Raw genomic sequence first — 23,452 nt, 5'->3', positions numbered from 1 at the left:
AATCCCTGTCAGAGATGCGCCATGATTGATGGGAAACCTGAAGGGAGGTATAACTGGGGAAGGGATATCACACTGTGATTTATATTTCTCTTCTGGTGCCTTGAATTTAGCTGAAGTTGATGAACTGAAGTACAAATGGAGGAAACTCTAAGCTAAAGGCAGCAAACCGAGGCCTCATAGGCTGAACCAGTTTACAGACATTTCAAAACCTATGAAGTTTCTCCTAAAAGTTTGAATTGGTTATACATATTTAGAAAACATTTTGAGGGTTGGGGATATTGCTCAGCTGTAAAGCGTTTGCCTAGCATGCATGTAGTCCTGGGTTCCATCCCTAGCACCACGAAAAACTCAAAATAGCAAGAAAAAAATAAACAGAAATCCACTAAAATCTGCTGTCAATCATGTTTGGGAACACTAAGCCACATTCTTTCATAGCGTTGACCAGCTGGATGGAAAAGAAGCAGGCTGGCTCTGGCTAGCCAGTTCTTACCACTCCTTATTGTATTGCATTCACCTGCTTCACCCCTTTATACCTGCCTGACTCCTGTCTGGTGTTTAGGATTGCCTTAGATCATCACATTACCTCTGCTCTAAGAAGAACTTCTCAAATATTTTATCTGCAGGACCTCTAAGATTTGGGAGAGTGAACAGTTTTCTCCAGGGCTCCCGGAGTAGTCCAAAGTAGTCAGAGATGTCTTCTGTGTGTCATTTAAAAAAACGAAAACTCTGATTTACACTGCATAATATATTTGTGCTGATTTTAGTATAAAAATGGCTTATCTTTCTTCACCCTATCTTCCCCCCTGCTTTTTTTTTTTTTTTGAGAAAGGTCTTGCTATGAGATTCTCTTGCCTCAGCCTCCGGAGTGCTCAGATTACTGGTGTATATCACCATGCTCTGCCCTCCACCAAGTCTTAAAAGTAAAATTGACACTCAGGAAGATGTGCCATGTGTATTCTGCACTCCAAATAGTCCTCACCACATCACCCCATGAATAATCCAATTTAAATAGCATAGTATTAAAGGCACGAGGTATGAGAGAATCATAGAGGAAAAAACATGGAAAGAGTGAAGAAGAGGAAAACTATCTGAAGGACAAGAACGGGTCTGAATGATATGATCTCTTTCTGGTTCTAAGACACACCTCCTGGCCAGGCCCTAATCCATCTCCTGAGAAGTTTGTAGACATCCCTGACATCTCAGGACAGGTGTCAGAGTGGTGGCTCAGAGTGGAAAGCAGACCCAAATCAGGAGCCAGGCCAAGTAAGGGAGAGGTGACCGACCAACAGCAGCCAAGTATGGTCAAACTGGAAAGATTGTCCGAGTGCTCGGAGAAAGGCTTAGGGAAAGGAAATGGAGTATTTAGAAAAAGGCTGGTCAGCATTTGCCCCTTCTTCCACAGAGCCCACCTATGTTTCACTCCTTTTACCCCTTTGCCTGAGAAAAATGAGATAAAAGCTTAAATTTACAGGATGGAATTTCCTCTTGGAAATGGCTCCATCTCTAGCAAAAGAACAATGAGTACCCAGAGCTTCTTTTCCAGTCCAAATAGGGATTCACCTATTCTCTCCATAAGAAATGTCATATTTGTGTCCCCAACTTAGGTGGGCTTTGTTCCCTGTGCATTTTGGTAAGACAGAGATAGGTCTAACTCCCTTTCTCCTATTTCAGTACTATCAGTGCTGCCCTGAGCGTAACAGTGTTAGATATAACGTTTGGATATTTTTCCCTTTTCTTCTGCACATACAAAGAAATGCCTTTTTCATTGAGAAAGAGGCAGGTGTCTTAGTTTTGGGGAGCACAGCCCATAACTGAGAATCCTAGGAGGTTTGAGAATAAAAATAGTCATAGACTCTGAGGTCATGGTCAGGATTAGGTCTGAGGAATCCTTTCCCAACCTTTTGGGTTCCCAAGATTAGTGCACCTAACCTCTCCAGTCCTGCAGTTAGGGTTGGATCAGGGTCTGCCCACTGATTTCCATTTGGGTTGCTGGGTTATACAGGTTTCACAGAGGCAAATTAAGGCCTGTTGGATAATGCAAAAACAACTCTGAGATGATACCAAGAAATTGGAATTCCAAATTTCCAGGTTCATGATTTCAAATGACCTTGAGGGAAAAAGTGGGCCTAAGTAGGGGAAAAGTCAGTAGAGAAGAGGTTGCTGCTAGTCTGACTATGATACCTAACTTAGTTATTCCTGTCTAATTCATTTATCTTCTCCATCCTCTGGCCAGACATGGTATTTAACAAGAGATAGAGAGGACCTGCCCCTCCAATCCCTTCTTCAGTAATCTTTGGTGGTCTGCTTGTTTGAGTACTGACTTGCAGATTGTGGCCTTGAACTCAGCTGCAGTTTTTTTTTTTTTTTTCCTTTCTTGCTAGTTGATGGAATTGCTGACCTCCCTGCTACTCTGACTGAAGAGGTTCTTGGAAACGACTGGCTAGATGCCTGAGGTATCTTTAGCTTGCCTGGGCTGAAAATAAGGTGGGAAAATCCAGCGGATGGAATTAGTTCAGCAAAACACATCCTGCCTGTATTCTCAGAACTATTTAGACTGTTGCAGGTGGATCAGCATCAGCCCAATTATGTGAGCTAAAAGGATTCCTAGTGGACATCTAGTCTAAAATCATAGAGCACACATAAAGAAACTGAGGCATGGAGACTGGACATGACTTTCCCAAGTGCACAAAACTATGGTATAGACAACACTAGAACAATAAAAACAGTCTTGGCCCAGTCGAGATAGCAGCCCTTTCCCTGACTTAGTTCTTAACCAGCCTATGCATACAAACCACTCTTCTTTTCAAAGTACATACAACCATAAAAATGAATTGAGGAAAACAACTCTCTTGTCCTTATCAAACCGCAGGGGCCCAATCACTCTATCTGACCTACAACTCTCCAATTTTCTTTGGTTTCCACTCTCAGCCTAAACTGCATATTCCTTCTGGCTGTCCCAATCAGGCTTCCCTCAAATCACTTGGGTTCTTACACTGGTTGTGGACTCCCACTCTCAAGCTGCCTGCCCAGGCTGGGATAGGACTTGGAGGCTAGGGGTAAAACATGGTCAAGAGGGAAAGGATTCTTATTTGGGCATTGGTGGCTCACACCTATAACCCTAGCTGATAATAGGAAGATTGCAGTTTGAAGCCAGCCAGGACAAATAGTTCTTGAGACTCTATCTTGAAAACCCTTTACAAAAATAGGACTGGTGGACTGGCTCAAGGTGTAGCCCCTGAGATCAAACTCCAGTACTGCAAAAAAAAAAAAGGTGGGGGGGATAGGATTCTTGCCATAGAGCCTACTCTGCCTGGAGCCAGTACAGCCTAGACTGTGGGCATGGAAACAATCTATTCAAATAAACAGGCCATAGCAGAGATATAGTACAGGAATGATAAGCACTGGAGGGTCCTCTGTAAATATTTGTAAGCAGGGTCTCACCCTGACCCTGTCTCCTAAAGCTTAGGCTCCAGTCTCTGTCTGCCCAATAGTACCTGTGGTAAGTTGGGGAAAGGACAATGGAAATAGTCTAGCTCATTCCTGGAATTGCTCCAGAGTCTGGGTAAGCTGCTGGGTCTCGTGTCACTGCCTTTGTCCAGAAAGGTCACCTGCCAGGGAAGACAAGAGGCTAGGCAGGGCAGAGTCTAAGAATGGTCTGATCTTTCTGATACCTTGTCTTTGAAGCAGTACAACTGATCCTACATGGTCATCCCAACCTTTGTCCTCCTTTCCCCAGTTTTGAGGGAAAGGGATGTGTGTGTGGGAGGGCGGGGGGGATGTGGTGCTAGCTCTTCCCTATGGTCTCTTGTCCAGAATCTTTGTTTCTACTCTTTTAAGTTCCAAGAGTAACATTAGATGGGATTTAGTAAGTGGCTGTGCCCCTAATATAAACACAGATATAATTGACCAGGTTAGGACTGATTTTGTGTGTGTGTGTGTGTGTGTGTGTGTGTGTGTGTGTGTGTGTCTGTGTGTGCGCATGCGCGCACACATACATGGACACATGCAGAGGAGAAAAGCAAAAGGAAAAGTTTCCATGTTTTCTACTTTTGTTTTTTGCTACAATCCCAGTCTGAAGTATAACTATGGGAAACCCATTGGGTTTCCTGGCACCTCTGTCCTCCTCCACTCACACCACACCTCTGATAGCTAGAAAAAGAAATATGGCAATCATCACAAATTACTCAATAACTCTGGAATGTTCAGTTTCTATTTCTGTTCTCTGTTTACTTGGCTGCTTATATCTTAACACTATCACATTTAAAGTAGGCTTTTAAGATGCTCAATGGAGTCATAGCCCTTCTTCATTCTTTACAATGGGGTCAGAAATCATTACCAGTCTCTGTCACTTGATGTTGTAGTGAATTCAGTCAGCCTGCCTAAATGAAGTTGGGAAATTTCTTGAAGGTCCACATCCCATCTTATGACTTTCAAGTGCTCTGGAGGGCCTCTGTGAGAGCATCCCAGCTATCTATGCATGGCTCCTTGTTCAGTTCCTATTCTGGACATGCAGTTTACCCGTGACTGTTGCATGTCAAGCGACTAAAACCAATCAGCTCATTAAAGGCTTCCTCAGAAGCCAATCAGAGCCTAGGTAAGTGATCTCACTCAAGGGAGAACTGTGTGTGTGAAGAAGTATCTCTCAGAGCTGTGAGTGTCCCTAAGTCACTCTCTTCCTCCCCACCCTCTTTACTTCCTGTAAAATAACACCACCTACTCCCCTCCCCAAAGAAGAAAATGAGAAAGGCTAACTAGATTCTACAAAGGGAAGAACCAAAAGAGAAACTGTAAGCCAAACACTGGTTTTCCAAGTGGAGAATGGGCTATTTAGGGAGCTCCCGCTACACAGGCATACCTTTCAAAGTGGGGTCTCCAGGGCTGGAAGAGAACTGCATTTACTGATTAAGAACCGGCCCCTCCTCCTTCCGCCCTCCCTGCACCTTGCTTTCTTGATTTTCTCCATAACTATAATCATTCTTTGTAAATAAGGACATGATCAAGGTCAAGTGTGGGAAAGTCAGGGACTGTATTCTTGTAAACATGTGTGAACATGCCCCTGTAGCCTAAGGACCAGAGGCTTAAAAGTCAGCTGGTCCGTTGGAGACACGGGCTGTTCTCCACAACTTCACAAAGTCCTGCTGATCAGTTCCTGAATATTCTCTAGCAGAGCTAGGTTGTGAGTCATGTCCCACCATGGAAGTGAAAGGGAAGGGACAAAGGACAAAAAGGCTATACTCCCAGTGTATCATACTGGAGAAGAGAGAATGGCTCAGCTGGACATCCCCTTTGGCCCTTCCTCCAGCCCTTTCCCACCAGACCTCAACTTGGACAGAGACAATAAAAACACTTTATTTAAAAATATAAAACCAACCTTACTTGCCCTAACTGTTGCCACCCCCAAATAGGTCCACAAAAACCTGTAAAACTTGAGTAGAGATGTATGTGCCGCTGTCCCAGCTCTAACAACCCAGTTACTCTTTCCAATTCTTCTTTCTCCCTTCATAATTTTAAGACATTGGTCCTTTCCTTAAGATATCAGAAGTGCTACAAAGATGGGAGGTAGGGACAAGTAGAAAAGAAAGCTATCTGCCATCATTCTCCATTCCTAACTCCAGGGACCAAACAGGCTATTTGGACTCTATCCAAATGGGTTTTTGTTTGTGTGTTTGTTTTTTGGTGGGACTGGGGTTTGAATGCAGGCTTCACACTTGAAAAGCAGGTGTGCTCTATAGCTTGAGCCACGCCTCCACCCAATTTTGCTGTGGTTATTTTGGAGATGGGGGTCTCTCAACCTATTTGCCTAAGTTGGCCTTGAACCATGATCCTCCCCATCTTAGCCTCCAAAGTAGCTAGGATTATAGGCATAGTCATTAGAGTTCATGGGGGTTTTTTTTTGTTTGTTTGTTTTGTCCATAAAACTAAATAACAGGGACAATTAGTCTCTATATCCCAAATCAAGAAAGATATTAGGCCTGGGGTATTTCTTAGGACTTTCTTCAGTATATAGCCTCATCCATATTGTCATCACTGTCACCCCCAAAGTCCTCTCCATTGTCAAAATATGACATGATATAGTCAGTTTCCTGAAATAGAAAAAGGAAGTAAAAGTCAGGCATGCTTTCAGCATTCTCCTTCCTCCCTCTACACCAGGCCCCTTCCCTCCCTATCATACCACCCCAGGCCTGGGATATCCCTTCCAGCTGTAGTTCATTTTAAGCAGAGGGGAGCCCCCTACACTATCTTCTTTGGCCCTGCAGCCCTCTGAGCATAACATCTCTGGTGTAAAGAGCTGAGAACCCAGAGCATATGAGGGGAAGGAAAGGGGTGTCCTTCACCTCTTCATGTTCTTCCTCATCATACTCCTCCTCTTCTTCTTCTTCCTTTTCTTCTTCTTCTTCTTTCTCTTCATCTTCCTCTGAAGTCACTTCTTCCTCCTTCTTCTCCAGGGTCTCATGTGAAGATGAATAAGAAGAGAAACTCATGCTGAGCTAACAGAAAGGAAAACTTGAGGTACATGTGGGGCCCACCAAATGGGGAATGAATCCGGGGCCCAGCAGTCCTCTGTGTACATTTATTCCTCACCTCCAGTTTCTGTATTGTTTCCTCCTTATCCTCTGTGGTCTTTGGGGGCCTCTTGGGGAGCAGAATGGTGGTTCCTGGTGGGGAATCAAAAGGTGTACCCATTAGATAGCATATATCCTTGCTAGGACCCTTCTGCAGCAAACACGCCACTCTGCTGCCCTCACGTGGCCATTGTGGCATCCAGCAACATTTTCTTCTTTCTTTCTATTCTTTATTTCTTTATTTTTGGTGCAGGTGGTTCTAAAGTTTGAAGTCAGGGCCTCACACTTGCAGGTACTCTATCACATCAGCCACTCCACCATCCCCAGTAATGATTCTTGGATTGAGTAGGAACAGGAAGGAGTGGCCCCTCTAGCTGACAAAATAAACTTCTTTTCTCCCTCCTTTTCCAGAAAACACTTACGCTCCTTCTGTAGCTTCCGAACTCGAATCTTTAGTTCTCTTGGTAGACGTCGCCAATCTGGAAATAGTAAGAGTGTGAGTGTCAATAGGGCCCTGCCTGGGTCTTCCTGTGATTGATGACCTAAGGGAGAGGTGAAAGTTTCAAAGGAGAGGAAGGAAGGGGTTGGGTTAAAATTCCTCAGAACAAAACTATGACTTGATACCTTTGGAGGGCTGGGGGCGACTGAATAGCTTGTTCAGGTCAACTCCAAGAGTGTTCTGGAGTATATCTAAGATTCTAGCTTACAGTTGCTGCGTGGGGAGGGGAGAGTGGGGACAATGGCGGTGGAGGTGGTGGTGGCTTGAGGCATATCAAGCATTTGAAGGAAGGACATTCAATGAAAGGTCCCATCACCTACCAGGGTTCCAATCGATGGCATTGTCAATCGGCCCTGACATCTGATATTTGTCCGAGTACCGTTCCACATCTGAGGGGTCAGAGGTTGAGTCACAAAGTTTTATTCCTAGAACAAGGTTGTTCCTGGGGGGTCCACCCTGTCAATTCTAAGAAATTATCTGTCCCCTCACCCTAAACCCAGAGCCTGAGGGTCAGCTTCAGGGAAGACCTCATAGCTCTTCTAACCTGTCCATTTGCTACCCAAAATTATGACAGTTTTTCTTTCTTCCTTAGCTCAAAGACATTGCTATGGTGTACTGAAAAGTATTTGAGGGAACAGGAAACCAGGGTTTCAGTCTTCTCTTTACACCTTGCCAATGAGGTTAAGACTTTGAGCTCTCTGAGCCTCAGCTTCCAGGACTTCAGTAGGAAAGCACCAGTTGTCAACACATTGCAATATGGCACTTTCATGACAGCTGGTAAATATCCATGATTCCAAGCCTTCCAATAGGAGGGACTAGCTCCCTTCTCTAGTCCCTCCTGATCTCACTGACCTCCATATGACTCACTAAATGAAGAGTTAATATATTACCTAGGTAGGGTGCTCAGAGACCCAGCACCAGTGTCTTTCTGATTGGTTGAAGTCTGTTAAATTTTGTTTAAAAATCTAACATACCCTCCTATTTGTACATGTGAAACACAATCTTAATACTTAACCTCCCACTGTCCCAAGACTACTGAGAGACCCAAAATAAATTGTGAATACTATAATGCATTTCAGATACAGAAGTAATTACTATGATCTCTCCAGTTAGACTGGCGTATTTCTGTGCCCCCAATGGTACTGAATATGGGCACAAAAGGCACCTTCTGCAGGTGATATTAGCATTTCTATCTTTTCCTTTTTTGGTAGTACTAAGGTTTGAACTCAGGGCCTTATGCTTGCTAGGCAGGAGCTCTACCACTTGAGCCACACCTCCAGACCTTTTTGCTTTAGTTTTTTTTTTTTTTTTGGTGGGACTAGGGTTTGAACTCAGGGCTTCACACTTGCAAAGCAGATACTCAAAAAGTAGGCACTCTACCACTTAAGACACACCTCCACCCCACTGTAGGTTATTTTTCAGATAGTCTCACTTTTTACCTGGGACCAACCTCAGACCGTGATTATCTTACCTACCTATTCCTGTCCCACTAGGTGGGATTAAAGATGTGAGCCAATTGCTCCCAGCTTGTTTTCTTGAGATGGGTTCTCACTAACTTATTTTGTCCAGCTGATCTCAAACCATACCTGGCATACCTGTTAGCATTTCAACTGACCTCTCTTGGGGACAGCTGGTCGAATGAAGTAGGGAAGCTGCCTCATAGCCCCACGAAGCTCCTGCTTCAGTGCCAGGACATATTCCCCTTCCTCTCCTGAGGGTAGAGGCACTGGGTGGAATTCCAAAGGCTAAGGAGAGAGGAAAATGGTCAGTTCAGGAAGAAAATACTGGAGTACAAACATTAGAGGGCCTCTCCCCTCCATTTAACCCAATTGTCCCAGTGAACATTGGGTGAAAAGAGAATCGGGGATATACTGCATTGTGAGAGATAGGGAGCTGGGAGTGTGAGAAGTAGACACTTCTTTGCTTACGAAACATTCCAGGTGAGTTGGGAGATAGACAAAAAAGGGCAAGGGGAGGTTTTATGATGGCCCAGAATAATCCAGGCTCATATACAGTCAGCGGGGGCACATGGGGGTCTTGGGAAGGGAGAAGAGACACTCACAGGGAAGAGTGGAGAAGGTTGTAGAGTGGGCGGGGGCAAAGCATCCCCCTTCCCAATGCCCACAGCCTCCATGTTGAAGGTCAACTGGCCCCGGCCACGACCCCGGCCCCCACCCCGGCTGGCCATGGTGGAGGGGGCCTGTATAGTCAAAGATCCAATGAGAAAAACCTGATAAAGACAAAAACAAAGAGAAAAAGAAATACAATAGAATAGACAGGAAGTCAAGAAGTATGACACTCACTCAGTCTTCTCTCCATGACACCTGAAAGGCCTGTCATTTAACAAATTTTGACTGAGAAAGTATAATGCCAAGCAGAGAATGTCTGGAAATATAAACATGGACAAGACCTAGTCTCAATAGGACTGATAATTACAATATAGTATAACTGGAGCACAAAGGAGAAAGCGATTAGACCCTTTGATAAAATTTCCTTAAATTTCTGAGACTATTTGATGCTTATTGCTCTCTGCATCTCTACATATGGCTTTTGAATTCTTCCTTTCTCTGGCCTCCAAACTCAACCAGGCCCTAATTCAATGCAATGTAATGCACGTCAGCAAAACATTCATTAAGTATCTGACATGGAAAGGTTAGGAAGACAGGCACTGTGGGGGCACTGGGATAAGACATCAATCTCTTTGTCAACCATTTGTGGGGGGGAAACACATTACTATCAAATTGCTCTCTCTGAACACCACTTGGAAGCACACAATTTTAGAACTGGAAGAACCCTCCTAAGTCATCTAACCCAAACTCCTCCCAATGGAAGACTCCACTCTCACGGCATTTTCCTAAATGCCACCCTTCTCCCAAGGCAGCCCCTACCACTGTGATTAACCCTGATGAATTGAAAACTCTTCTTTCTACTGAACTGAACTCTGCTTCTTGTCATCAATCCTGAGTAGCTAGTCAGAGGAAGCAAGGATGGGAAATAAAAATGAAACTTGACAGAGCACCTGTCTAGCAAGTGCAAGTCCCTGAGTTCAAACCCTAGTACCATCAAGAAAAAAATAATAATAAGAAGAAAGAACAAAGGCTGGGAATATTTCAGTTATTTTTATTTTTAAATTTTTTTATGGAAACCCTGGGGTTTGAACTCAGGTCTTCACACTCGCTAGGCAGGTACTCTTCTGCTTGAGCCACTCCACCAGCAAAGTTTCTCAGCAACTCCTTTTTTTGGGTTTTTTTTTTTTTTTTGCATTACTGAGGTTTGAACTCAGGACCTTGTGCTTAAATAGGCAGGCACTCTACCACTTGAGCCATGCCTCCAACCCCAAAGTCTGGAAGAATGGTTCAAGTCATAGAGTGCTGCCTAGCAAGCTGGAGGCCCCAAGTTCAAACCCCAGTAACTGAAAAAAAAGAAACATCGTTTGGGCTAATGGTTCATGCCTGCAATCTCAGCACTAAGGAGAATGAGGCAGGAAAACTGGGACTTCCAAGCCAATCTGGTCTATAAAGCAATACCCTGTCTCAAAAACAAATAAACAAACAACAACAAAAAAAAAACAAATAAAACTCTGGAAAGAAATAAGCACACCTAGCATCCAGATCCCTTTTGGTGTGGAGTTTGCGGGATATTAAATAGGACTCATACACGCTAGGCAATAATTCTATCACTAAGTCATATCCTTCGACCCTCAGATCTTGGTTTCTAATACCATGGAAAAGAATCAGGGTTCCCTGGAAAAATGGCTGATTAGAATCAGCTCAGGAAATAAAGATGAGCCCGGAACATCTTGAGGTGCCAGAAAGTAAGAAAGGATTCAAATCCATAGATGGGGCTATGTCCAATGAGCATGAGAGCCAACTAATGGAACCCCAGTGGCCAAAGATGGAACAACCTGAGCAACAAAATAACATGGTATTGGATTATAACCCCCAAATGTACCCATGAGTCCACAGTGCTATAAATGACTGAATGAACAAATATATGGGGGGAGGAAGACAAATCTGTTGTGCAGAATTTCAAATAAAATATGTAAATACTCTACTTTAAAAGGGGAGGAGCATAACTCTTGACTCCCTAATATGGATGGGCTGTATACAGGAAGATTTGTCCAATACACTTTTGGAAAGTTGGAGGGTGTGACTAGCTTTACAGTAGAGAAAACCAGACAAATATTACTTCAGCCAAGTGACTAAGGTCAACATCAACATAGCTGTTGATAGTATATGCCCTTATGTGATTTTTTTTTTTTGACAATACTGAGGTTTGAACTCAGGGCCTAATGTTTATTAGGCAGGCACTCTACCACTTGAGCCACTCCGCCAGCCCTGAAATGGTATTTTAAAAATAATTTTTGTTTGTTTGTTTGAGACAGGGTCTTGCTATGTAGCTCAGACTTACCTTGAACACACTATGGAGCCTAGGATGGGCTCAAACTCTCAATTCTCCTGCTTCAGCCTCCTGAGTGCTGGGATGGTAGTACACAGCCTCCTGAGTACACCTGGGTACCACCATTCCTAGCTCTGAATTGGTATTTTTACCTCTATGATCATCCTCCCCAAAAAATACAACCTCCAGTTTAATCATTGGAAAATCATCAAATGCCAATGGAGGGGGACATTCTACAACATACCTGACTAATACTCTTCGAAACTATCACGGTGACTGGAGGAATGGCTCAAGTGATTAAAGCACCAGTCTGTCAAGGTCATTAAAAACAGGAAAGTTGAGAAATAGCCCAGAGGAACCCATGGAGATATGGCAACTAAATGTAACATGGTATCCTGGATGGGATCCTGATATATGAAAAGAGCATTAGGTAAAAACAAAAGAAATGTGAATCAAGTATGAACATTGGTTAATAATACTGTATCACACTGGTTCATTAATTTGTAACCAACGTGTTATACTAATACAAGACATTAACAAGAAGGGATCTATGTGCCAAGGGTTATAAGGGGAACTCTAGTTACTATTTGCTAAGTTTTTCCTCTAAATCTAAAACTGTTCTAAAAAATAAAATATATTCACTACAAAAAAATGAGCAGCAATCAGCATTCATAAAAGGGCTAGGGACATAGCTTAGTGAGTAGAGTGTTTACCTAGCATGTGAGAGGCCTTGGGTTTGATCGCGCCCCACCCCCCCCAGCACTGGAAAGAAAGGGGGAAAATTTTACAAAGGATTAGTTGAAAAAAGACTAAAAAGCAATAAGTACAAGTTGATCTATTTTGTCAAAAATTATACACACAGATATGAATTAAAGAGTGGTCTTGAAGGATACCAATATTAACATTGGTTAATCACCACCTTGAGGTAATGATTTCTTAAAAGTTTTTTTCCTCTATATTGAATAGTACTGCTTGTATAATACAAGAAAAATATTAATTAAAAATTTTAACTAAGTTTAAATATATTTAGAGAACAGTAGTCAAGTTTAATAAGAAGCAAGAAGTGAATAAGTGTGTGTCTGAGCAAAGTGTCGTCAACTGCCATGAAAAACATGAGGAAACATAGCTGGTGGTTAAGTGATTAAGTTGTAATCTGTTCGAAAAGAACTTAGAGCAGACTCTCATGAAGGCTAGAGAAAGAGGAAGAATTTGTCATCATATCTTCAGCCCCTCACAAGGGAAAGAACACTCTAACCAGCTGGCTGGGGTCTCTTTCCACCTGACAGATGCAGGCTTAGTAGTGGAGATGGGAGCTGCTTTGAATGCAAAGCAGTAAGGTGTCAAGAACAGGTCAAGAACTGGAGGCTAGAAATATGGAGTTAGATACCAACTCTACTTCAACATATTAAATCAGTGACCCCCAAGGATGTGGGGGAAAAGAAGACAAAATTTTATCTAATCTAGGCAACAAACTGGTGATTGGAAACTCTAGCATCCATCTACCCAATTCAGTTCAGGAATCTACAATGAGTCTCCACTATTTGAAGGCTGCAATGGAGTCTAACTTCCTGAGGATATTTAAGGGCTCCCATGATCAGGTCCCAATCTGTTCCTCCTTAACATCAACCCTCTCTTGCTCATCTTTGTACTCAGCTTTCCCCCAAATGATCATGTCTCATGTTTATCATACTCAGTCCCAGTTATGCACATCTGTGTATTGTGGTGGAAGTTATTAAGAAGCAGGTTTCAAGCTGTGTGTGAGTAGCTCATGTCTGTAATCCTAGCTACTCAGGAGGCAGAAATCAGGAGGATCACAGTTTAAAGCCAGACTGGGCAAACAGTTTTCAAGACCCTATCTTGAAAAAACTCATTACAAAAAGGGCTGGTGGGGTGGCTTAAGGTGTAGGCCATGAGTTCAAGTCCTAGTACTGAAAAAAAAAAAGGCAGGTTTCAACAAAGTACCAAAAATCACCAACAAATACATCAGATTTAAGACTATGTATTTGAATCCCAGTTCTGTCATTTCCTAGCTGCATAAACTTTGGTAAACTATTTATTATCTCTTAGCCTGTTTCATTATAAAAATGGCTTAAGTAGTAGAGGCCCTAAGTTCAAACACTAGTACCACCAAGTAAGTAAATAAATACATAAATAAATAAAACCACCTCAATTCACTCAAGTATTTATTAAGCCTATACTGTGTGGCAGGTACTGTTCTGGGTGTTAGTGGCATAACAGTGGGCAAAATGGACAAAAAATCCCTGTTGTACCCATGAGGCTTACATGCAGTGTATGTTCTGGTGGAAACATCAACACATAAATAATATCTCAAGCAATCAGACTATGTGAGACTTCAAAAAGTCACTGAGATAGGGACTAAAGCCTGGGCCCTTTAATGATAGTACCTGCTATAATTGTAATAAATAACATAAGAAGTTAACTCTTATTATATTAGAATGCTTGGAAATATAAAAGAAAAAAGTCACCCCAATAGAAGCAGACATGCAAAGAAGATGAACAGGCAATCAACAAAAGAATGGCCAATAAAACCACTCTGCATTATAAATAATAATCAGGCTGTTGTGAGATTTTTTTTTCAGATGAACACTCTCATACCTCGAATAAACAGTGTTACAAGTGACTGATTTACCCACTTGAATCAATAGCCTTTTGAATGTTTGTATCCTTAATCCAGTAATCCTACTTTTAAAATTTATCCTGAAGAAATCATCAGACAGCTAGGCACTGATGGCTCACACCTGTAATCCTAGCTACTAAGGAGGCAGAGATTAGGAGGATTGAGTTTTGAAGCCATCCCTGGGCAAATACTTCAGAAGACCCTATCTCAAAAAAACCCACCACAGAAAAGAGCTGGGGCAGTGGTCCAAGAGGTCAGAGTGCCTTCCTAACAAGCTTTGAAGTCCCAAGTTCAAACCCCAGTGCTGTCAATAAATAAATAAATAAATAAATAAAACATTAGGTATACCAAAGTATAAAAGTATTTGGACATAGTACTTATATTATAAGCATGGTGATACACACCTGTAATCCCAGCACTGGGGAGGCTTAGGCCAGAGGACCTCGAGTTCAAGGTCATTCTGGATGATACATTGAGACCCTACCTCAAAAACAAAGAAATAAGAAAAAAAATAAGTATCAGGATCTTCATCAAACAGTCTTATGGTAGTGAAAATTCTGAAATAACTTAAATGGTTCAGTAATAAATGAATGGCTAAAAAAGTCAAGTAAACATTTTAAACTATTATGTAATTGTAAAAATTGTGATTTCAAATAACACTTAAAAACAGAAAATGTGTATATATATGTTTGTATATGTATATACATATACAAAGAGAAAAAACAAAGTGAAAGAATACATATCAAGATATTAATAATAGCCAGGCACCAGGGGCTCACGCCTATAATCAATCCTAGCTACTCAAGAGGCAGAGATCAGGAGGATCACAATTCAAAGCCAGCCTAGGCAAATAGTTCTCCAGACTCTATCTCAGAAAAACTTGTCACAAAAAAAGGGCTGGTGGAGTGGCTCAAGGTGAAGGCCCCGAGTCCAAGCCCCAGTACTGCAAAAAAAAGATATTAATAATAATTATTACTTCATTAGGATCGTGAAATAGGAATTTTTTATATATTTATATTTCCAAATATTTCTGGAATAAATGTACATTACTTTTATAATAAACAAATAAAAGGGATGGGTTTCTTTAAGAATGCTACAACTGCTCGGTACCAATAGTTCATGCCTAGAATCTTAGCTACATGGGAGGCTGAGATCGGGAGGATCATGGTTCAAGGCCAGGCTGGGCAAATAGTTCAAAAGACCCCATTTCCAAAATAACCAGAGCAAAATAGATTAAAGGTGTGGCTTAAGCAGTATAGCACCTGTTTTGTGAGTGTCTGCTTTACAAGTGCAAAACCCTGAGTTCAAATCCCCCACAAAAAATAAATAAAAGGAATTCTACAACTAGGACAGATCTCCATCTTTTTCAATGGATGTATAAAACACATTTTACTGAGCTCCATATTTCTTAGAATACTTGTTAGATATTATTGAATACAAATATACAAAAATGAAATGGCCTGCAAAGAGAGATAAGGAGTTCTCTTAAAAAGATAGTGACATAGGCATTGGGGTATAGCTCAGTGATTGTGTGCATGCTTAGCATTCAGGAGACCTTGACTTCAATCCTCACCATCAAAAAAAGATATTTACATAGATGCTGAATAGCAATTGATTAAATAGGGATTATCAGAGGAGGAAAGATACAGGGGCATGGCAAGAGTAAAGGATCCCCTGTGATTCTATTGTCAAGCATTGTGTCTGGCATATGGTAGGCAGTCAGTGACTACTGATGAAATGAATAAATACATGAGTTCTTGGGCCTTCCAAACTTGAGGCCTTGTGATTTGAGGCCTTCTAGATCAATTTGCTTTTTTCTTTCTCTGGACTGTGAGAGCAACTAAGAAACACTAACATTATGAACCAACCACTAATTTAAGGGCCCTTAATTTATACTGTAATGTCTTTTATTGTTCCCCAATTACATTAGGAGTTTAAATTCTGTCTACCCAAGCGGAGGGCAAATTCCCAAAAATCAATTCCATCCTGCCCAGTGCTGGTGACTCACACCTGTAACCAGCAGGAGGCAGAGATCAGGAGGATCATGGTTCAAAACCAGCCTGGGCAAATAGTTCAAGAGACCCTGTCTCGAAATACCCAACACAGGGGTGGCACTCCTGCTTAGCAAGTGTGAGGCCCTGAGTTCAAACCCCAGTATCACACACACACACACACACACACACACACACACAGAGTTTTTAAAAAAAAAGAAAACAAAAGGCTGGTGGAGTGGCTCAGGTGGCAGAGCACCCTTCCTAGCAAGCATGAGGCCCAAAGTTCAAACCCCAGTACCACAACAACAGCAAAAAATCCATTCAATTAACATTTATTGTATTAACAGAACTTGTCCTACAAAACCGTATATTCTAAGAAGAACAGAAACATTAAAAGATAGAGTGCACACTAAATGAGATGTGCACAAAAGAACCAGGTGTGGTAGTTCATGCCTGTAATCCCAGCACTCTGTCGGAAACTGAGGAAAGAGGACCTCAAGTCGAAGCCAGCCTGGACTACACAATAAGGCCTGTCTGAAAAAGGAGACGGAGGGAGAGAGGGAGAAAGGGAAAGAGAGAGATGGAGAAGGGCAGGGGGGATATGGGGGGTGAGGAGAAAGAGAGAGAGAGAGAACACTAAAATTCTGCAGTTAAATTCTGCAACAAAGACGGTACAGAAGAGCTACAGGTAGGAGGTAATATTTCAGCTCAGTTTAAGAGATAACAGGAATTTGTCAGGCTCCCTGACAAGGAGATAATGTTAATAGAATCAGGGCTTGGCAGAGGTACCAGAGTGAGCCTTTCTCGCTTTCTGCTTTAACATCAGTCCCCGACGCATGACAGAAAACTACGGTTCTCTGGTACACAATCCATACAGTAATGGGAGACCAGCAGAGAAGGCGTAGCGAGCCAGAGGGGGGCTGATCCAGGAGTCTGCGGAAAGCGTTGTCTATCGTGCAGTCGGCCCCAGGTGGACCAGTTCGGGAAGTATGGAACCGAACCAGGTCACAGTCTCCAGGTCGGATCCTTACCTGCTGTCCTTCCCCGAGGCGGGCCCAGGCTGCAGCCAACTTGAAATTTGCTTGTCTTCCTCAAGCTCTTGGTATTCTAAGCCCGCCTCCCAGAGCTCTCCATTGGTGGGTTCTCCAGGCCAATCAAGGAGAGCTGAGGAGGAGGGTCCGCCCACTAGAAGCCAAGGAGGAGAAGAAGCAGGGAGAAGAGTCAGCCGGAACTAAGGCTTGGGAAGCCCGGCAGACAGAGATAGGGTTGCAGAATCTCCAGAAGCCAGTTAACTATTTCCGACTTCACCCCACTCCAGGAGCCCCGGGATAGCAAAAGTTCGCTGAGATAACCTGACACTCAGATCTCTCGGTTGAGAGAGCCTCCAAGAGATGCCAAAAGTGAATAACCCCTACAGAGAAATGTACCTCTATGAAAGCTGCTCTACAGGTCTTCAGTCGTTTGGTGACTCTGGATGCACAGTTTGGTTTCTCCATTACTTCAGCCTTCCCCGTCAATCCTACCCATCTTCTCCAGCACCAAATACTTCTTTTCTAAAAATGTTTTTCTGTGGGTTGCTGCCCTTTCTGGGAGAAGGTGGGAGAGAGGGTCTGGGGAATCACTGGGGATCAGAGAAGCAGAGTTGGGGAGGCAGGGTGCAGGATCCTAGCGATTGCTGCAGTTTCCACAGCCTTCCATCCCCTCCATGCCTCTTGCTAATTGGGAAGGGCGGAAGAAGCAGTCCTACTCTCACAGAAGTCAGAACAGAGGGAAGGAGTTCAAGTGGAGATTCTTGTTAGCAAGAATATCCAGATGTCAGAGAAAATGGCCTCTAGGCTGAGAGGCTGTACATAGGTGTAGTGGCAAGAGCCCTGTTTTTGGAATAGGACAAAAACATAGCTGTAAAGCTTTGGAGAACTTCTTTTATCTTACTACAATATGTTACAAGAAGATAATGGTTCCTCCACTTGTGAGGACTGGAGATAATGCATGTAAAGTACGTGGCACGTAGTTGTCAGTAGCTAGTAAAAATGGTTAATTTCCCCTGCAATATTTCTCTCTCTTCATTCCCTGGAAACATTATTTTTAGAATCTTGTGTCTGACGGCCTCCAGCCTCTGAATTATCTGGGATCCTAGGTGAGCTTTCCAAATCTTTAGGATTTTTCCTCATCCCCCACTTCCCTTGGTGCCTTCCAGCTGGACACAAACTCATTCCTAAAATATGCAGATGGAAGCTATGGTAACCATGGAGACAGGGCAGGTGGCAAGGAGAAGCAGAGACAGTGAAAGAAACCCATAACGACAGATAGGAAGAGAGAAGACATAAGGAATGATTCGGACAGGGACATTCGTGCAAGATAGAAAAATGAATCTCAGCAAGGACAGTACAGAAGCCGAGCGTGATGGATCACGTCTATAATCCCAGCGCTCAGGAGGAGGAAGCAGGAGGATCGTGAGGTGGAATCCAGCCTGGACTACATAGCCAACCCCTGTTTTTTTCTTTTCTTTTTTTTAATTAAAAAAAGGAGGAGAATAAAGAGATGAAATGAGAAAGGATGTGATACGAGGTTTGCTCAGCAACCTGCCCCATTCCTATCATCCTCCCCTCAGAAATATGAGAAAGAAATATTTGGGAATGCCCCTTGCCCTATCTAAAAATGCCCCTGGATATCCATCTTTCTCACACTTAGATCTACAAGGGCCAAACAAGAGACAAGTTTCTCTGTGATGTGTGCTCTGTTTTGGGAGAGGTGAGGTGGGAATGTACTGCTGTGTCTGACTCCAGGTTGGACTGTGCTTTTCCTGACATTTAACTACAAGAAGGCAGCTACATCTCCTGCCTCTCTCTGCAGCGTGGACGCCAAAGTAGATCCCAATTGCATCCCTACACCTCTCTGCACAGTGTGCCATATGCCATGTGTGGCAGTCAGGTCTGGCGCACAGGAGGCATAAACACACCAAGTGTGGAGAATGGAGATCTGCTGAAGCTCAGCGAAGAATCCGGCTGGTCCCTGAATGGGTCGTGGAGGAGTCCCCTATGGAACGTTTACGATTGTTGGGACTGAGGGGAGGTCAGTTAAGAAAGGGAAGTCAGGATTGCAGCCTCTAGGTTTTTTGGGGTTTATGTGTGCATGGTTTGGTACCGGACGCCCCCACTCGCACAGACTGGGCTATAAATAGCAAAGCAAAGCTCCGCCTCCCCCCCCCCCGCCTCCCCACCCCCTTGCGCTTCTTTCCTCTGGAGCCGGCGCTGTGCCCGGGACGCACCGGGAGGAGGGACTAGGATTCAGTGCAGGGGCGCAGATACCAAGGGAATCCGGGTGCGCCCCCCCCACGCCAGGCCATGTGGGCCCCCAAGGCACTCGGCTTCTCCACCCCGGCTGCCCCATGGCCCGGGCCTCAATCCTGGCCAGAGAGTCTGCGGATATTCAGGTATCTATCTGGGCTTACAATCTAGGAGGGGGCAAAGAGCAATGGGGGAACATAGCAGGGGCAAAAGACACCCTCAGTTCTTCCTCCACCCCTTTTGGGTCCCGAATGCAAGCTGCTTCCTTCCCCCTATTCAATTTTGGGGGGCTGTGGCAATCTAAAAGAGGTTAGGAATGAAAATATGTGTGTGCTGTACCGGTGCATGTGTGTGGGTGGATAGCGTTCAGTAGCCTAGAAAGGGGGATTCCAAGTGTGGTGAAGAAAAGGGGGATGTTGGTAAGGTCTGAAAAGCCGTGGGGTGAGGGTGGGGGTGCGAATATCCCTGCGCGTGCATGTACGTATGTGCACACGCGCTCGTCCTTCAGTGCGGGTGCACCCTTCCCACCTCCTCAGGCACGCGCTTTGGGGGGTGAGGAAGGGGCGGCTCCAAGGCAGGAGTTAGAGGCAGTACTGTGTGTAGTGGAGATCTCCCCCGCCACACGCCGGGTGCCTCTATCGTTGCCTCAGTTTCCCTGCTGAATCCGCCAATAAGATCTCTCTCTCTCTCTCTCTCTCTCTCTCTCTCTCTCTCTCTCTCTCTCTCTCTCTCTCTCTCTCAGGGATAGTCCTTATCACTGAGACCTCAGATCTCTGCCAGCCATCACCCCCAGACCCCTAGCAATCCTCGGCAGTTCCCAGCTCCGGCTCTATCGGTGCTCTCGCCCTAGCCGCAGCTATGCTGCACACTGAGGGCCACGCTCTTCTTCGGGCCGTGGGTCAGGGTAAGCTACGCTTGGCCCGTTTGCTTCTGGAGGGAGGAGCCTACGTGAATGAGGGTGATGCCCAGGGGGAGACTGCACTAATGGCGGCCTGTCGGGCCCGTTACGACGACCCCCAGAACAAGGCGCGCATGGTACGCTACCTCTTGGAGCAAGGTGCGGACCCCAACATCGCAGACCGCTTAGGGCGCACGGCGCTCATGCACGCTTGCGCCGGGGGCGGAGGAGCCGCAGTGGCCTCGTTGCTCCTTGCCCACGGCGCAGACCCCTCAGTCCGAGATCACGCGGGTGCCTCGGCGCTTGTCCACGCCCTGGACCGCGGGGACCGCGAGACCCTTGCCACGCTGCTGGACGCCTGCAAGGCTAAGGGCACGGAGGTCATCATCATAACCACCGATACCTCGCCCTCGGGCACCAAGAAGACCCGGCAGTATCTTAATTCTCCACCATCCCCGGGGGTAGAAGACCCTGCACCAGCTCCTCCTAGCCCAGGGGTCTGCACGTCACCTTCGGAAATCCAACTACAGACTGCAGGAGGAGGACGGGGCGTGTTATCCCCTCGCGCCCAGGAAGAAGAGGAGAAGCGGGACGTATTTGAATTCCCTCTTCCTAAGCCTCCAGATGACCCCTCCCCTTCTGAGCCGCTCCCCAAACCGCCCCGACATCCCCCAAAACCACTCAAAAGGCTCAACTCCGAGCCCTGGGGTCTAGTGGCTCCTCCCCAACCGGTCCTTCCTGCCGAAGGGAGGCCGGGGATCGAGCGCTTGACAACTGAATTCAACGGTCTGACCCTCACGGGTCGACCGCGTCTTTCCCGGCGTCACAGCACTGAAGGCCCGGAGGACCCACCCCCATGGGCGGAGAAAGTGACGGGCGGGGGTCCTCTCTCGCGCCGAAACACCGCACCCGAGGCTCAAGAGTTCGGTGCCCCTTCGGGGTTAAGGCAAAAACTGAGCCGCATGGAGCCGGTGGAGCTCGACACCCCCGGACATCTTTGCTCCGAGTCGCCCGAGTCCAGCCGCTTGTCCCTGGAGCGCCGCCGATACAGCGCCTCCCCGCTGACCCTCCCTCCAGCCGGCTCGGCTCCGTCGCCGCGCCAGTCGCAGGAAAGTCTGCCAGGGGCTGTATCTCCGCTGAGCGGACGGAGGCGGAGTCCTGGGCTGCTGGAGAGGAGGGGCTCGGGGACGTTGCTCCTGGATCACATCTCGCAAACGCGGCCGGGTTTCCTGCCCCCGCTCAACGTCAGTCCCCACCCTCCCATCCCTGACATTCGCCCCCAACCCGGAGGTCGGGCGCCGTCACTGCCTGCCCCTCCTCACGCCGGGGCGCCAGGCTCTCCCAGGACCAAGCGTAAATTGGTGAGACGCCACTCCATGCAGACTGAGCAGATCCGTCTGCTAGGGGGCTTCCAGAGTCTAGGCGGGCCGGGGGAACCAGGTCGCTGAGAGAAGAGAGAGGAGCTAAGGAGGGCGAGGATGAGGACCTTGATGGGACAGGTGGGAGAACCACGGACATAAGGATCTCTTGCATGTGCTCATGGCACTGTGCATGCACACAGGAGTAAACTGTGTCTACAAGCGCAGTAGATTTATTAGCAAGGAAGGATAAATACTCTATTTACTGGGTAAATGGACACATGCATTCATATCCTGGTTACTGCACATGTATGTGGGATTGTGTACCCACAGGCACAGCACACCAATAAGCACACAGGACCACTTGTGCTAGAGTCCCAGAGTCACTTGCAGTTGTTCAGAAGCAGTAGGGAACCCCTCCTATACCTTTGCCCTCCTACAGAAGCAATTCCTTACTTTCCATGTATGCTCTGCAACCCAGTTTATCATGATTTTGCACACTTTACTCTCTCTTCATGAAAATCTCATCCCATTCTGCAGGTCTTGCTTCTCTCTTCAGGCCTGACTTCCAGTTCACACACTACTTCCGCCACACACACACACACACCCCAACCACTTTTCAGGATGTCTTCTTCACTCTCCTTGGGGTTCTTGAAGCAACTCCCAGCCTCAGTTCTGCTGCTGCCCTTCCGAATGCTCTCAACTTCACCCCTCAACTTCCTGATTTTTATTCCCACCAAGTTCCCCCAAACACTACAATAGGTTGTCTTGTTTTTCCAGGGGATGGATCATGGGCTCTAAGCTGCTCTTTTGTCTGTCTGAGCTTATGAACACCCCCACAGGTAGAAGTGGGGAGTAATCCTAAATCACTCCTCTCTCCACTTGACATGTCAAATAAATGTGTTCACAAATCTCTATTTGGTCACTTCTCCTTGGAGGTGTGGGGTGAGGGAAAGAGGGATGGGGAGGGAGGGTGATACTAACTTATAGCTATAATGATCCAGGGAAATCCTTATAGATTACAGCCATCTTCTTTCTAGGAGCCCACCTGACCAACTGTAGTTGTAGAAGAAAAAGCAAGTGTTCTGTGTCCTGAAGGTTTTAAGGCATTTGGTAGGCTTCATTTCTTCCAGTCTTTCCTAAACCCACGTTTAATTCTTTGAAATTCCTATAGATTCCCTCCCTCCACCATCAGCATGTATATTCCAGTAGATTAACTGTCCCTTGTTCAAGCTTCCTATTTCTTGACTACTCAGAGTTTTTACTCAGACTAATTTTCATGTCACCAGTTGTGTTTCATCCATTTCCTCCTACTTATTTCTCACCTCCGTCACCCCATCTTTTAATTTCTGAACCACTGTAGGGAAGGTTTAGGGGGCAGTTAGTATAACTTTACCTACATACAAGTGGCATGATAGTCAACTGACAAAGGGTATGTATTGTGCATGCATGTGTGTTCATATGTGTGGGTAATCAGAGAGACCAGCCTAAGTTCTATGTACCTTTCTTAATCTGCCCAAATTGAATTTCTCAATTTGCTTTTTCCCCACATATATTCTAGCTCTTTCTCACTCTTACAAAACAGAACACCCATTTAACATTCTTACTCCCTAATTAACTTTAATGATGAAATCAGAACAATATCCAATAATGTGTCAGAATGAAAATACTGGGATCAGAACACCTATGTCTGAACCCCTGATGCTATGCAACTTATATAGCATCCCTGAGTGCCAGTTTCCTTATTCATAAAATAATAAAATTTGGTTCGTGGTTGTGATTGTTAAATAAATAATGCACTAAAACACACTGTAGAG

The 23,452-nt window shown here is 45.0% G+C and overlaps 2 protein-coding genes across 4 annotated transcripts; one reads left to right on the top strand and one right to left on the bottom strand.

Annotated features, from left to right (window-relative positions):
* Nucleotides 1-5,329: 5,329 nt before the first annotated feature.
* On the bottom strand, nt 5,330-17,270 carry Polr3gl (RNA polymerase III subunit GL). 3 transcript variants are annotated; one of them, XM_074050618.1, is made up of 9 exons: nt 17,124-17,162; nt 14,503-14,582; nt 9,125-9,292; nt 8,678-8,807; nt 7,383-7,451; nt 6,986-7,042; nt 6,583-6,656; nt 6,336-6,488; nt 5,330-6,083 (listed from the first exon to the last, which is right to left on the bottom strand). In XM_074050618.1, exons 3-9 carry the CDS (start codon nt 9,248-9,250, stop codon nt 5,997-5,999), a joined length of 696 nt encoding a protein of 231 aa, XP_073906719.1. In that variant the 5' UTR covers nt 9,251-9,292; nt 14,503-14,582; nt 17,124-17,162; the 3' UTR covers nt 5,330-5,996. The 3 variants fall into 3 exon arrangements, with proteins under 3 accessions (XP_073906719.1, XP_073906718.1, XP_073906721.1); XM_074050617.1 differs by lacking the exon at nt 14,503-14,582 and having other exon boundaries at nt 17,124-17,270; XM_074050620.1 differs by lacking the exon at nt 14,503-14,582 and having other exon boundaries at nt 6,336-6,449; nt 17,124-17,270.
* A 2,045-nt stretch (nt 17,271-19,315) lies between these two features.
* On the top strand, nt 19,316-22,546 carry Ankrd34a (ankyrin repeat domain 34A). The gene is made up of 2 exons (XM_020157444.2): nt 19,316-19,525; nt 20,122-22,546. The coding sequence occupies exon 2, from the start codon at nt 20,238-20,240 to the stop codon at nt 21,723-21,725; it is 1,488 nt and encodes a 495-aa protein (XP_020013033.1). The 5' UTR covers nt 19,316-19,525; nt 20,122-20,237; the 3' UTR covers nt 21,726-22,546.
* Nucleotides 22,547-23,452: the final 906 nt, after the last annotated feature.

The sequence above is a fragment of the Castor canadensis genome, chromosome 12 (genome assembly GCF_047511655.1).
Source record: "Castor canadensis chromosome 12, mCasCan1.hap1v2, whole genome shotgun sequence".
NCBI classification, from domain to species: domain Eukaryota; kingdom Metazoa; phylum Chordata; class Mammalia; order Rodentia; family Castoridae; genus Castor; species Castor canadensis.
Note: the sequence above shows the minus strand (reverse complement) of the source record. Positions and strands in the feature narration are given on the sequence as shown.